Source organism: Pseudophryne corroboree, chromosome 2, assembly GCF_028390025.1.
Source record: "Pseudophryne corroboree isolate aPseCor3 chromosome 2, aPseCor3.hap2, whole genome shotgun sequence".
NCBI lineage: Eukaryota > Metazoa > Chordata > Amphibia > Anura > Myobatrachidae > Pseudophryne > Pseudophryne corroboree.
In genome coordinates, this window is record NC_086445.1 from 539,559,024 (window position 1) to 539,576,097 (window position 17,074).

The 17,074-nt window shown below is 44.9% G+C and overlaps 1 protein-coding gene across 1 annotated transcript in view; it reads left to right on the forward strand.

Annotated features, from left to right (window-relative positions):
• Positions 1-17,074, forward strand: part of LCK (LCK proto-oncogene, Src family tyrosine kinase) — a 130,815-nt gene that overhangs the window by 48,240 nt on the left and 65,501 nt on the right. Inside the window, exons 4-5 of the mRNA XM_063954268.1 lie at positions 12,376-12,466; positions 14,230-14,328. Coding sequence (XP_063810338.1) covers positions 12,376-12,466; positions 14,230-14,328 — 190 coding nt within the window. The remainder of the gene's footprint in view (positions 1-12,375; positions 12,467-14,229; positions 14,329-17,074) is intronic.

Below are 17,074 nucleotides of genomic sequence, written 5' to 3' on the forward strand. Positions count from 1 at the left end.
ATTCTATGATATAAGCTGTTTTTGAGGGGTTTTTGAAAAAAAACACCCGAATCCAAAACACACCCGAATCCGACAAAAAATTTTAAGGGAGGATTTGCCAAAATGCGACCGAATCCAAAACACGGCAGCGGAACCAAATCCAAAACCAAAACACAATACCCGAAAAATGTCCGGTGCACATCACTACTTAAAATACAAGGATCATCCTAGTCAGGCCCGGCGGTAGCCGCTCAGCAAAGTGATGCAGTGCAGGTAGACGCTAGGTGGGAGAGGTGCTCTTCCTGCTCTGCATCCCTGTGCTGAGCTGCTGCTGATGTCCCTGCTACTGCTGCCGGCTGCTGCTGTCACACTCTATGACATGCAGCGGCGCCGGCAGCACAAGGTATGGGAGGGCGCAAATTTATAGTTTGCAGGGGGGCGCCAAACACCCTTGCACCGGCCCTGATCCTAGTGAACCATATACAATAAAAGTGAACCAGATACAATACAGAGAGCATTCTATTGTCCTATATAAACTACAGACGGCACCTTAGTTATATATAATGCAAATAGCATCCTAGTGACCAATATATAATAAATAGTGCTTTCTTGTGACTGGGATATGATTCAGAGAGCATTCTTGTGACTACATTACAATACAGAGAACATTTCATTGACTGAGACACAATAAATAGGGTGTCCCAGTGACTACAATCTGTATCTTCTATGCTGTGCTGCTGCCACACAGCGCAGTCATGGTGTGGGGGAAGTAGGTCCCACCACTATCATGGCCGCTAGGAGGAAAAGCTACCAGAAAGGAGAATGGAAAGTAACAAGGTACTTTGGGTAGACATGGCCTGCCCACTTGTCCATCTACTCTCTTGCTCCTCACACCCTAGTAAAAAAACAAATAGATCTCCATTTAAAAAACAAAAAAGAAAAAAAAAAGAAAACATAGAAGTGCAAAAAAAAGAAACCCCAATAATGCCAACTGTCTAGCGGAAAAGACCTGGTAAAGAGCGTAGCCATTCCAGCCATGCCTGTAACCAACATGTTGGTCATGTGAACTAAATTTTATACAGGACTACAGATTCCTACTCTTAGCCATGAATACTAATTTTTACAGTGTGTGTTAGCTTGCCTCTATTCCTTTCCCTAAAGACTGTCCTATGCAGTCTTGTCCGCTATAACATTTGTGCTCTTCCTGTTTCCATTTTAACACTTGTGAGATGAGCAGAGTCATCACTACCAATTGTTTTCGCATCTATGAAAGTATGGATTTTGAAATACTCTGTGCTGGTGTGACCATAGATAATCTAATTGGCTACAATTGTTCTTTCCCACATCTTATTAACACTGGGGTCACAAGGATATGCAGGAAATTATGAGTGACAATGAGATTTTAAACCTACCGGTAAATCTTTTTCTCGTAGTCCGTAGAGGATGCTGGGGACTCCGTAAGGACCATGGGGATAGACGGGCTCCGCAGGAGACATGGGCACTTTAAGAATGACTTTAGGTATGGGTGTGCACTGGCTCCTCCCTCTATGCCCCTCCTCCAGACCTCAGTTAGAGAAATTGTGCCCAGAGGAGACGGACAGTACGAGGAAAGGATTTTTGTTAATCCAAGGGCAAGATTCATACCAGCCCACACCATCCACACCGTATAACTTGTGATATACTAACCAGTTAACAGTATGAAAACAACATAGCATCAGTCCAAGACCGATGAAACTATAACATAACCCTTATGTAAGCAAAACTATATACAAGTCTTGCAGAAGTAGTCCGCACTTGGGACGGACGCCCAGCATCCTCTACGGACTACGAGAAAAAGATTAACCGGTAGGTTTAAAATCTTATTTTCTCTTACGTCCTAGAGGATGCTGGGGACTCCGTAAGGACCATGGGGATTATACCAAAGCTCCCAAACGGGCGGGAGAGTGCGGATGACTCTGCAGCACCGATCGAGCAAACAGGAGGTCCTCCTCAGCCAGGGTATCAAACTTATAGAACTTTGCAAAGGTGTTTGAACCCTACCAAGTAGCAGCTCGGCATAGTTGTAGTGCCGAGACCCCTCGGGCAGCCGCCCAAGACGAGCCCACCTTCCTAGTGGAATGGGCCTTGACCAATTTTGGTAACGGGAATCCAGCCATGGAATGAGCCTGCTGAATCGTGTTACAGATCCAGCGAGCAATAGTCTGTTTTGAAGCAGGGGCGCCAACCTTGTTGGCTGCATATAGGACAAACAGTGCTTCTGTTTTTCTGACACTAGCCGTTCTGGCCACGTAAATTTTCAAAGCCCTGACTACATCAAGGGACTCGGAATCCTCCAAGTCTCGCGTAGCCACAGGCACCACAATAGGTTGGTTCATATGAAAAGATGACACCACCTTAGGCAAGAATGGAGTATGGGTCCTCAATTCCGCTCTATTCATATGGAAAACCAGATAGGGGCTTTTATGAGACAAAGCCGCCAATTCCGACACTCGCATAGCCGAAGCCAAGGCTAATAACATGACCACCTTCCAAGTGAGATATTTTAACTCCACCGTTTGAAGTGGTTCAAAACAGTGCAACTTAAGGAAACTCAACACCACGTTAAGGTCCCAAGGCGCCACCGGAGGTATAAAAGGAGGCTGAATATGCAGCACTCACTGCACAAAAGTCTGTACTTCTGGGAGAGAAGTCAATTCTTTTTGAAAGAAAATGGATAAGGCCGAAATCTGAATCTTAATGGAGCCTAATTTTAGGCCCAAATTCACTCCAGTCTGTAGGAAGTGAAGGAAACGGCCCAGATGGAATTCTTCCGTAGGAGCATTCCTGGCCTCACACCAAGAAACATATTTTCGTCATATACGGTGATAATGTTTAGCTGTCACGTCCTTCCTAGCCTTTATCAGCGTAGGAATGACCTCATCCGGAATGCTTTTTTCCGCTAGGATCCTGCGTTCAACCGCCATGCCGTCAAACGCAGCCGCGGTAAGTCTTGGAACAGACAGAGCCCCTGTTGCAACAGGTCCTGTCGTAGAGGAAGAGGCCACGGATCTTCTGTGAGCATTTCCAGCAGATCCGGAAACCAGGTCCTTCGTGGCCAATCTGGAACAATGAGAATTGTACTCACTCCTCTTTTTCTTATTATTCTCAACACCTTGGGTATGAGAGGAAGAGGAGGAAACACATAGACCGACTGGAACACCCACGGTGTCACTAGGGAGTCTACAGCTACCGCCTGAGGGTCTTTTGATCTGGCGTAATACCTCTGTAGCTTTTTGTTGAGGCGGGACGCCATCATGTCTATCTGGGGCAGTCCCCACTGACTTGCAATCTGTGCGAAGACTTCCTGATGAAGTCTCCACTCTCCTGGCAGCAGGTCGTGTCTGCTGAGGAAGTCTGCTTCCCAGTTGTCCACTCCCGGAATGAACACTGCTGTCAGTGCGCTTACATGATTTTCCGCCCAGCGAAGAATCCTGGCGGCTTCCGCCATTGCCACTCTGCTCCTTGTGCTGCCTTGGCGGTTTACATGAGACACTGCGGCGATGTTGTCTGACAATTTCAGAACTGGTTGGTCGTGAAGTAAGGTCTCCGCTTGACGTAGGGTGTTGTATATGGCCCTCAGTTCCAGGATGTTGATGTGAAGACAAGTCTCTTGACTTGACCAAAGACCTTGGAAGTTTCTTCTCTGTGTGACTGCTCCCCAACCTCGGAGGCTCGCGTCCGTGGTCACCAGGATCCAGTCCTGAATGCCGAACCTGCGGCCTTCTAAAAGGTGAGCACTCTGCAGCCACCACAGAAGAGATACCCTGGCTCTGGGGGACAGGGTGATCAATTGATGAATTTGTAGATGTGACTTGGCCCACTTGTCCAGTAGGTCCCATTGGAAAGTCCTCGCATGGAACCTGCCGAAGGAAATGGCTTCGTATGATGCCACCATCTTTCCCAGGACTCGAGTGCATTGATGCACTGACACCTGTTTTGGCTTCAATAGGTGCCTGACCAGAGTCATGAGTTCCTGAGCTTTTTCTATCGGAAGATAAACCCTTTTCTGGTCTGTATCCAGAATCGTGCCCAAGAAGGTCAGACGAGTCGTAGGAACCAACTGCGACTTCGGGATATTGAGAATCCAGCCGTGTTGCTGTAACACCTTCAGTGAAAGTGAGACGCTGTTCAGCAACTGCTCTCTTGATCTCGCTTTTATGAGGAGATCGTCCATCTCGCGGCCGTGGAAAGCTCAAACGGCAACGTCTGAAATTGGTAATGACAATCCTGTACCGCAAATCTCAGGTACGCCTGATGAGGTGGATACATGGGAACATGAAGGTACGCATCCTTTATGTCCAGAGATACCATAAAATCCCCCTGCAGGCTGGCGATGACCGCCCTGAGCGATTCCATCTTGAACTTGAACCTTTTCAAGTATAGGTTCAGGGATTTTAAATTTAAAATGGGTCTGACCGAACCGTCCGGTTTCGGGACTACAAACAGGGTTGAGTAATATCCCCTCCCTTGTTGAAGTAGGGGAACCTTGACCACCACCTGTTGAAGATACAATTTGTGAATTGTATTTACCATTATCTCCCTTTCTGGGGAAGAAGTCAGCAGGGCCGATTTGAAAAACCGGCGAGGAGGCACCTCTTCGAATTCCAGCTTATAACCCTGAGAAACAATTTCTATTGCCCAGGGATCCACCTGTGAGTGAACCCAGATGTGGCTGAAAATTCGAAGACGTGCCCCCACTGGGGCGGACTCCCTTCGCGGAACCCCAGCGTCATGCGGTGGATTTTGTAGAGGCCGGGGAGGATTTCTGTTCCTGGGAACTAGCTGTGTTGTGCAGCTTCTTTCCTCTGCCCTTACCTCTGGCACCTCGTACTTTCTTGTTTCTCTGTGACCGAAAGGACTGCATCTGATAATGTGGTGCTTTCTTAGGCTGTGAGGGAATATAAGGCAAAAATTTTGATTTACCAGCTGTAGCTGTGGAGACCAGGCCCGTGAGACCTTCCCCAAACAATTCCTCCCCCTTGTAAGGTAAAACCGCCATATGCCTCTTTGAGTCGGCATCACCTGTCCATTGCCGGGTCCATAGGACTCGTCTAGCAGAAATCGACATATATAAGACAGCATCGTTAATATGACCCCGGGTCAATAAAATGGTACCCTTATCCAGGGTATTCATTTCCGTCGATAAGGTACCTATCCACGCTGCTACAGCGCTACAAACTCCAGCCGACACTATTGCCGGTCTGAGTAAGGTACTAGAATGTGTGTAAATGGACTTTAAGGTAGCCTGCTGTTTGCGATCAGCAGGATCCCTGAGGGTAGCCATATCTTGGGATGGCAGCTTTACTCTTTTGGGTAAGCGTGTCCACGCTTTTTCCCTCCTTGGGGAAGATTCTCACCGTATCCTGTCCTTAGCGGGAAAGGATACACCCTAAGAATCCTTTTGGGAATCTGCAGTTTCTTGTCTGGAGATTCCTAAGCCTTTTCAATAACTCGTTCATGAGATGGGGGAAAGGTTACCTCAGGTTTCTTTACCCTATACATGTGTACCCTCGTGTCAGAGACAGGGGGTTTCTCTGTGATATGCAAAACATCTTTTATTACAATAATCATATATTGAATACTATTTGCCAATTCTGGCTGCAACTTTGCATCATCGTAGACGACACTGGAGTCAGAATCCGTGTCGGCGTCAGTGTCTACTATTCTGGATAGTGGGCGCTTTTGAGACCTCGGAGGTCCCTGTGACATAGAGGAAAGGCAGGGTTTGACGCCTGTACATTCCCTAGACTCAGTGCAATAAATTTACATTAGCACTAAAACATTCCACATATCCAACCAGTCAGGTGTCGGTGTTGCCGTCGGAGACACCACAGTCATTAACTCCACCTCCTCCCTATGAGAGCCTTTTACCTCAGACATGCCGACACACGTGTACCGACACACCACACACTCAGGGAATCCTCTTATCTGAAGACAGTTCCCCCACAAGGCCCTTTGGAGAGGCAGAGAGAGAGTATGCCAGCACACACCCAGCGCTATATGACCCAGGAAAAAAACACACACAATATGTTTACCCAGATAGCGCTGTAATCTTTATTTTTCTGCCAAATTATGTCCCCCCCCCCTTCTTTAAAACCCTCTTTCACTGTGGATAAGCAGGGGAGAGTCCGGGGAGCTTCCGCTCAGCGCTGTGCTGTGGAGAAAATGGCGCTGGTGAGTGCTGAGGAAGAAGCCCCACCCCCCCCAGCGGCGGGCTTCTGTCCCGCTAAAATATATAAAAACTGGCGGGAGCCCTTTATATATACAGTGCCTATCTGTATATATCAACCTATTGCCAGAAATTGAGGTTATATTGCTGCCCGGGGCGCCCCCCCTGCGCCCTGCACCCTTACAGTGACTGACGTTTGTGTGTGCTGTGTGGGAGCAATGGCGCACAGCTTTACTGCTGTGCGTTACCTCAGTGAAGATCTGAAGTCTTCTGCCGCCTCTGAAGTTTTATTTTCTTCTCATACTCACCCGGCTTCTATCTTCCGGCTCTGTGAGGAGGACGGCGGCGCGGCTCCGGGACGAACTCCAGGGTGAGAACTGTGTTCTGACTCCCTCTGGAGCTAATGGTGTCCAGTAGCCTAAGAAGCAGAGCCTTGAAACTCACAGAAGTAGGTCTGCTTCTCTCCCCTCAGTCCCTCGATGCAGGGAGTCTGTTGCCAGCAGTGCTCCCTGAAAATAAAAAAACCTAACAAAATACTTTCTGACAGGAAACTCAGGAGAGCTCCCTGTAATGCACCCAGTCTCCTCTGGGCACAGTATCAAACTGAGGTCTGGAGGAGGGGCATAGAGGGAGGAGCCAGTGCACACCCATACCTAAAGTCTTTCTTAAAGTGCCCATGTCTCCTGCGGAGTTCGTCTATCCCCATGGTTCTTACGGAGTCCCCAGCATCCTCTAGGACGTAAGAGAAATATAATTTGTTCTCCAAACCAACTGACATCCACCCAGTGGTGGTTGCCCATGGCATTTTGGTAAAACATGCAGGGCCTTTTCTAATGAATTTACTCTCCAAAAAGGGTGTGTTGCCTTGCTGCAAGGACGTGGGCTCACTGCAAGGGATGTGGCCTTGCAGGAAAACACTACCTTATACCACAGTTTTGCAACCTGCACGCCCAGACATTAGCCACCAAAGAAAAATCCTGATTCATTCCCCTTACATTATTTGTCTTTTTTTTCATCATAGCAAGACACATTATGCCACACACCGTATTGCCCCTTACACATTATGCCACACACCGTAATGCCCATTACACATTATGCCACACACTGTAATGCCCATTATTCAATATGTTACACACCGTAATGCCCCTTATACATTATGCCACACACTGTAATGTCCCTTACACATTATGTCACACACCGTAATGCCCATTACACGTTATGCTGCACCCCGTAATGCTAGTTACACATTATGCTACGCACCGTAATGCCCCTTACACATTATGCCACACACCGTAATGCCCATTACACAATATGCTACACACCGTAATGCCCCTTACACATTATGCCACACACCGTAATGCCCATTACACAATATGCTACACACCGTAATGCCTAAGCTTGTCGGTAGGAGACAACCTTAATTTCTATTATGAAGCAGAAATTGCGATGCAATCGCAATTTCTGCTTCATCAAAGGGGCGAGGTGGTAGTCAGCATGCTGGGCGGCCTTGCCCTGCAGTGGGCGGACCCAGCATGCGTTCAGAAGGATTGCAAATTCTGCTAATTAGCAGAATTTGCAATCTTTACTGAATTAGGCCCTATGTCCTAAGATGTAGCATCAGATCATCTGCAAGACCACCTGAGAAACCCAGAGACTACTCAGATTGGCCCTCGCAGATCCCTAGCACTTCCACTTTCGGGAACGCTGCCCAGCGTATATGCATATATAGGGCCTAGTTTGTAACTGAACCGATGAAACTATTGCTGTAAAGCAGTGGTTCTCAAAGGTCCTCAGGACCCCAAACAGTTCACGTTTTCCAGGTCACCTTGAAGGTGCATAGGTGTATTCATTACTCACTGACCCATTTTAAAAGATCCACATGTGGAGCTAATTATTTCACTAGTGATTATGTGAGAAGACCTTGAAAACATGCACTGTGTGGGGTACTGAGAACCGGGTTTGAGCACCTATGCTGTAAAGGAAATAAAGTATTTAATTTCCCCTTTTGCATTCCTCCCAACATGACATTCTCCAGGAGGGACAGAATGCTCTGCTCCTGGACTTTTCTCTTCATTTATGATTGCCATCACCTGTGCTGAAAAACCTTTCTTATCCATTACCCTGTTCAACACAGGTTCCAGCAATCACAAATGAAGAGAAAAGTCCAGGAGCAGAGCATTGTGTCCCTCCTGGAGAGGGTCATGTTGGGAGTTATGCTTTTGAGATAGTATCATTTAGGGCTATTAAAACACATGTTGGGGTACTAACTATATAGTGTTCAAAGAACTAGCTGAGAGCATAGTTTCGATAATTTCCTGTGTGAATTGAGATATTTTGAGTATGAGACAGTTACAATGAAATTTATGATGATAAATGAAAATTAATGAACTTTAGCAAGAATATAATAAATAGTCATCAAAGGAAATATTAGGCCTTTGCAGTAGGAAAGTAAACACACTAATCCTGAGCTGCTGAGACTGCTTTAGTGTCTTTTGCCGTAGTCGCACTTGGGACTACATGCTAATGCTAGTAAAAGCCTTTCCCTGGTGCACAATCATGCCTCTTACTGTGAAAGGACTGAGACTCCCACTTTGAGCGTCATTAGATGCTGTAGTACAGATTTATTACCAGTTATTTATATAGAGCACACATATTCCACAGCGCTATGGTGGCCAATCCCAGGATCGGCGGGATCCCGGGATTTAGGCCCAAAAATGGCCGGGATTCAATCCCGGGATTGGAAGCTCCAATCCCGGTGATTGAGGGATCAGCGTTGAGCGTCCACAGGACGTTCAAACGCTGCCCGGCTTCCTGCTTCCGGGTCCCCAGCGCAGCGTGAGAGGTCACGCTGCGCTGTTAGCTGCTGCTGCGAGACGCCAGCAGCGTTCACACGATGTTCCCCGCCTGCCCCCGGTATGGTGAGCTATATGTGCGGGGCGGGTGGGGCGGGGTGGGGCGAGAGGGCGGCCACCTACGTAAAAGCCAATCCCGGGTATCCAGGGATTGGCCATTTTTCAATCCCGATACCTGGGATTAAAAAAATGGCCCGGGATTGGCTTCCCTACACAGCGCTTTACAAAAAAATAATTGGCCATTCACATCAATCCCTGCCCCACTTGAGCTTGGGCCTGATTCTGATTGGGACGTCTTTAGACACCACCATCAAAACTTGCACAAGCCCTATGATAGGAGCAGATTTGCTATCTGAGTGTGACCTCCAATGTGAGTGACTAAGCATCTGTGTATGCAGCATTTCAGTGACACACCTACGGCACTACCAATGACTATAAGAGAGATATAAGTGAGATTTTCTGGGAGTACGGCAGGAGAGATGAGACTGGAAGTTTTACAAGTAAATGGTACAATGCTAACTAAAGGAGAATTAAACTACTAAGTGAGACTCAACATCTGAAATCTTGGCCGGTCATTAAGGGATAGCTACAAAGCAAATGAACCATATTGATGAGTGTGGCATAGGGAAATTTAAGCAACACCAGGGGCAATATGTAATAGCCTATGAGGTGCAAGTTGTTCTGGAATTCCTGCGAGTCTGAAGGGGCAATCATTTACAAGGCAAAACTGACCTAGTGTTTCCTTGTAAATAATTGCCACTTTAAAAATACGGGCAGACTGGCAGAAATACTCAAACAGCTACACCTTACAGGCTATTACATATTGCCCCTGGTGTTAATTAGCTGTTCCCAGTTAATATGACTTCATGCAATGCCTATGTCACGTAGTTAAGCGATTATTTGCAACTGTGCATGCCTAAAAGTTCTAAAAACATCTACGACGCATGTGTTACCCTGAGTGTACGCACAAAGGTGCTGTTGCGATCAGTAAAGACGGTATCAGAAAGGTGGTGGAAAAAGTGATTGGCGATCCTGCGCGGTGACTGGGTGGTGGTTTGAAGTGAACACAAAATGATCTCATGTGCATATTATGGGAGTCAAAGCCGGCCCTAACCAATATGATGCCCTAGGCAAGATTTTGGCTGGTGCCCCCTAGCACCACCGCTAGTTCCGCCTCTGACCGTGCACCCCTTTCCCAGCACCGTCATCCCCCACCCAAAGCAGTCCTTTTTTTTTCCCCTACCCCCTGTAATTTAAATGAGAACAGTGTGCACATTTGGCGCACAGCCCAAAAAGGTAGGTATTTTTGCTGGCAAGGGGCATGGCCACACAATAGTACTTATTAATGCCCTTATACACATAATTCAAATTATGCCTCACAGTAGTGCAACTTTATTCACAATTTATCATGCGATAGTGTCCCTTATTCACACTACATCACACAGTAGTACCACTTTTCTTTATATATGTTACTCCTCACAGTAGTGCCTTCATTCACATAACATCATACTGAATTGCTCCTTATTCACATTACACCACACCATATTGCTCTTTATTCTCATTACACCACACCATGTTGCTCCTTATTCACATTACACCTCACCATATTGCTCTTTATTCACATTAGACCACACAGTAGTGCCCTTTCTATACGTTACGCCGAGGCCACACAGTAGAGCACCTTACAGACATAATGCCACACATTGGTAATGCATTTATACACATAATACCACACAGTAATGCCCCTTACACATATGACACACATTATTAATGTCCTTATAAACATAGTGCGCCTTACACATTATGCCAACCCTTATTAATGCCCTTATACACATAATTTCCCTTACACATATGCCGCACATTGGGGGTAATTCCAAGTTGATCGCAGCAGGAAATTTTTTAGCAGTTGGGCAAAACCATGTGCACTGCAGGGGGGGCAGATATAACATGTGCAGAGAGAGTTAGATTTGGGTGTGGTGTGTTCAATCTGCAATCTAATTTGCAGTGTAAAAATAAAGCAGCCAGTATTTAACCTGCACAGAAACAAAATAACCCACCCAAATCTAACTCTCTCTGCAAATGTTATATCTGCCCCCCCTGCAGTGCACATGGTTTTGCCCAACTGCTAAAAAATTTCCTGCTGCGATCAACTTGGAATAACCCCCATTGTTAATGCCCTTATACACATAATGACACACATAATGTCCCTTACACATATGCCGCACATTATTAGTGCCCTTATACAAATAATGACACACATAGTGCCCCTTACACATGTTATACATTATTAATGCCCTTATACACATAATGACACATATAGTTCCTGGCGTGAGTCAACTGGCAGCTCTGCTAACGTCGGGTGCCTATTTTTTATGAAAATGCATTGCTATGTGGCTAGGATGCACAAGCAGCTTCTGCTGATTAAAATAATATGCGGCATGCCTATATACTGTGTGCGACTGTGGCTGTATCTGCATACGAAATGCTAAACACAGAATATAGGCATGCTGCATATCATTTTAATCAGCAGAAGCTGCTTGTGCCCCTAGGCTTACCAGATGCCCTAGGCAATTGCCTAGTTTGCCTATGCCTAGGGCCAGCTCTGATGGGAGTGTCGTGGGATTGTCAATGCAAGTGGCTGCGTTCTTAGAAGCATAGCCACAAGCATAGAAGGCAGTGGCCAGAGAAACTGCCATAGGGCTGGTGCAATTTTCAGTGGTGCTGCTGCTGATGGTGGTGTATAAGGGACACACCAATCGGTATTGCAATGTGTACATATACTGAAAGTGGGCATCTCAGTCCTCCCACATTTGACCACATGCATGTACACAAGCGAAGGAGATTGTATGCCCTTAAATTCACAGATGGGCAACGCATTCGTTTTGTTGGCAACTCAGAATCAGGCTCTTTCAGTGAAATAATATAAAAAATGACTTTAGCCTAGTTTTATTTCTCTCTTGGTAACATCATTTTGTTTCTACTTTTGTGAATTTAGCCCATAGTTTAGATGTCCTTTTGCTTACATTGCAATTATTTATATTGTGTTATACTTATATAAATATATTGATATAATCATTTTTAGCTACAATGCTAAAACATTTGTATAGTAATTTGTTTGTTTAGATATATTTATCTCTGTTACAGTATGTTACATGCTATAAATATGTAATATATGCAATATCATATTACATTATTGTCTGTTGTCTGCATTATAAATATTATACTTTCTTTTTTGTTATTTTAAAAATATGTCTACAATAACTTATTACCATTTTCATGGTTCATAGTATTTTGCCTGACACATATTATTAATGTATATGCTTCATTATTCCACAGATAAACAAGTAGTGACCTTGTATAGTTATGAACCTGTACATGATGGAGATCTTGGTTTTGAGGCTGGGGAGAACCTACAGATATTGGAATCGTAAGTATAAATGCTAAGCCTATGTATACCAGCTGGGCAGCTAGAGTGCTTGAAGCACTGATGATTGTGCCTACTGAAACACTTTTGGCAATATTAATCAGACCACATCCAATGTCTGTTATTACTCTGCTATTTTGCAGAATGCCATTCTACTCTGTCTTTATAAAATGACCTTTCATGGGGCAGATTCAGTTAGCTACGGGTTGTGTTGTGTGGTCTCTTTTCCAGGGTAATGTGCAGAGCTATTCAATTAAAGACCTGTGATCAACTTGCGTGTAGCAGCTTACACATTTCTGCTTGAACCTTCATAGGATATGAGCAGAAATAAGTGTTTACTGTTGCAATGCGGGTGCTCACTAATTGTACCTATAGGTACCATCTGCTTTGTGCTGGAATTCTTAAAACATGACAGGGTGGTGGTTGTGGCTCTCCCTTGCCTCAAGTGGCATATAAAGAGAGCAGACAGCTCTCAACTAAGCCATGTGGAAACAAATGGAGCAAACAACAGTTAAGGAGCAATGACATTGCTGGTGCAAATGAGTATGGAGTCAGCACCTCTTGCACATCCTTCATCCTAAATGATTCACTATTTGGCAAAGACACAACAGCACTAGTGAAAGCCTCACAACTGAGAGACCTCATGTTCCGTGCCCCTACCAGCATACTCTGGGGTCAATGCAATTAGGTACAAGTTGCATTTTGCAAGGTTGCCATTTTCTCGGAAAATACCTGGGTCCCACAACACTGTTGCTTTTCCTTTTTGATCACTCCTTTGATCACGAAGTGCCGCTGTACAGAGAAATACACACAGTGCTGACGTCAGTAAATAGACAGGGACCACGGAGAACACTCACATTCCCCCTTCCTCCTATGCTATAAAACGCTGGCAGGACCAGTAGGAGTGATCAAAGAGGAAAAGCAACAGTGTTGTGGGACGCAGGTAATCATTCACAGAAAGACTGTGGGACCATTAGACTTTTCTAATACCTGACAAAAGGTCATTTATTCAGCTGTTCTGACACAATTTACTGCGGCACCTGTGGAGAAATAGAACTAAAGAGTATTTATTATTATCATTTCATCATATCATCATTTTTTTATTGCACACATAGACCTATTTTTTTCTGGCCATCATATGCTGATCATCCGGATTACTCTATGCATTATGTTATGAAAGAGGCGAATTCTGTTTTATGATTGGAGCCTAAAGGAAAATGGACTATATTGAGTGAAATCTCATATAATTATTTCCCCCCCTCGCATTTTATATTGTGTTTTATTCTTATTATTTTAACTGTTTTGATTTTATGATGTGATTAAAAATAATTTTTACTAATGAATACCGCTAATTGAGTATCAATTAACTATATAAGATTAAGATCTGTCTCAAAGTATACCAGTAGCGCTCCCATTTCTTTTCTGTTTTTGTATTCTATATATTTAGGGGTGTGCAAATACCCCTTTTTGGGAAGCAGTAGCAGGATTACTCTTGAGACAGAAAGATTGTGGTGATATATTTCCACCAGGAGGTCAGCGCAAAACCTTTATTTTTTTACATAGGCTAAATATCTGCTTTTCCATAACATATACTCATGTTCATTTGAAAACAAAGCAAGCTTCCCTTTAATATTGGGAATATGAGGCACCTTATATGCATATGTCTGTTGTTAAAACCATTATGGCTGGGCAATGATACCCATTTTTTAGTATATTATCCTTCCTTGTATATTTTAGTATATTATCCTTCATCTTTTTGCTTGCAGAACTGGCGAGTGGTGGAAAGCTAAATCACTGCGCACAGGAGAAGTGGGACTTGTGCCATTTAACTTTGTAGCAGCGGTAAATGGACTAGTAAAAGAACCGTGAGTATCATGTTAGAGACAAATCGCAAAACCATATTATGCACAGTGCAGCTGATTCTGAGCTTCATGCAAAGTGGCTGAAGGTGGGGCAGACACAAAAGTCTTATTTACTAGCTCATACTGATGCCGGTATCCGTTCAGGTAACGCTGGGGTTCATGTGCGTGTAAGCGGAAATGTGATGCCCATTTATTTCACGCTGGTCACTGCAGCTGTTAACAGTATCTGGACTTGCACAAGCCCCATACGTCAGAAAGAGGCTTTCCTTTCCCTGTACGCAGAACTCACTGAGCTTTTGATACACACTCAGTGGCAAACGTAGGATTTGCATGGGGGGGTTTCCAGAACTGGGCGGAGCCAATCACGGGGGTGGGGACTGAGGTGACCCAGCATATGCTGGGTCCGTAAAACTAGTGTACATATATACATACACACACACACACACACACACACACACACACACACACACACACACACATATCTACACACATATATATATATATATACATACACACAGCATATTAAACATGCATATATATATATATGTGTGTGTACACACATACAGTATATATATATATACATACATACATACATACATACATACACACACACATATATATATATATATATATATCATGTGTGTGTGTGTGTTTATATGTATGTATGTATATACAAGTGTATATATGTATGCACATGGATATATTATTATTATTATCCTTTATTTATATGGCGCCACAAGGGTTCCGCAGCGCCCAATTACAGAGTACATGAATAATCAAACAGGAAAACAGCAACTTACAGTTGATGACAGTATAGGACAAGTACAGGGTAAATACACATAGTTACATCAGAAGATGACACTGAAATAAGTATCAGGTGGCCGAAGACTGCTGGAGTTGATGCAGTTGAAGATTATTAAAGTAAGAATGGATAAGCACATGAGGGAATGTACTATAATTAAAATAAACTTTTATTGCTCTTACAAGTGCCACCAGGAAGACAGCAGGCTGCAGAGGACGCTAGACAGCCATTAATAATACTCATGCAGCTAAAAAAAAAAAAAAAAAAAAAAAATTTTTTTTTTTTAGTGGAGGGGGGTTTCTGGGTGCTCGGAAACCCCCCCTGGGTGCGCCACTGACACTCATGACCCTCCCATTACATGCTCTCAAGTCAGGGTGGTTCCTGTGCCATTGTATTTTTACCTCCAAGTTCCTGACCCAAAAAGCTTTATTTTATGGAAAGAAAGATCCAGCCAAGATCCGTGCAATGGAGAGACCTACGAAAATGTGTAAAAATGCAACTGTATTCAAAAACTCGCAAATCTGCATCTGTACTTGTCAAACTGCTCTATGTATACTGTTAGAACTCTGTCACCTACAAAGCCCTGGGTGGTATTCATGTGACCGGCGGTCAGCTGACTGACAGTCACATGACCGCCTCCACCATCCCGACGGCTCACTATCCCGATGGTCGGCATGCCGACCAACAGGGACTATTTCCACTAGTGGGTGTCCACGACACCCATAGAGTGGGAATAGAACCCGTGGCGACCACAGGTCGCCACCGAGCCCGCAGCGTGGCGAGCGCAGCGAGCCCGCAAGGGGCTTGCTGCACTCGCCCCTCCCCGCCGGGATCCTGGCGGCGGTATGCTGCCGGGATCCCGGCGGCGGTAAGCTGACCGGCGGTCTCCTGACCGCCGGTCAGCCATACTACACCCCAAAGCCCTCAATCATTCCTCTCCACTTTAATTTCCAGCCTAATTCCCCCACACACCCTATCGCCACCATCTTTCACTGTTCCAATTACAGAATCCCATTTTCCTCTATCCTTAACCTGTCCCAATGTAGTCTTCAGGATTTCTACCATCCTGCTACCATCCTCTGAAGTGCACTTCTATACCTAGTTAAACTATCACCCAACCTTCCAGCCTTTAAATTTATCCTTAAAACATATTATTTTGGAATGAATATTATAAATTGAGCTTATCTACGAAAAAATAAATTGCATTAAAAAAGTATTTTTTCAAAATGACCACCCCCACTGGGGCTGCAGCTACATACATTGATCAACACATAACCAAACTCCACTATTTATTATATGCTAAGCTGTATGATATCAGTAATGCTAGAGATAGTGCACCTACAACACCCCCTTTTTTCTCTGTAGTTCCATCCAAGACATGACCCGCAAAACCATGCACGCATACCATGGCATACCTTTTTGGTATCCGAATTTAAACACTTGGATCTAAGCTGGGCACTCTGCTTAGATATCGCAAGGAGATTACACTTGCTTGATAAACCACTGATTGTTTGTAGTCTCTCCCCTATGGCTCCCGCACTTCATCCTGGACACCCTTCCCAAGCCAGACCCCGGTGTCCTGGCCGCTATTCTCTGCCTGACAGTCTTACTGATGCTGATGTAACATAGAAACATGGAATTTGACGGCAGGGAAGAACCAAATGCATGCCTCCCAACTGTCCCGATATCAGTGGGACAGCCCTGTATTTCTGGGACTGTCCCACTCGCGGGCCGCAGTGTCCCGCGGGTGGAGGATACACTCTGCTCTCATAAGCAGCATTTAGAGTTAAGGGGGGTACACACGGAGCGATAATCTAAGCAATCTGACTAGATTGCTTAGATTTTCAGCAAGATCGCTCCGTGTGTAGCCCTAACAGCGATAGCGATGCGCAGCCCCGCGCATCGCTATCGCTGCTGCTAGATTGGCCTGCATGCAGGCCAATCTAG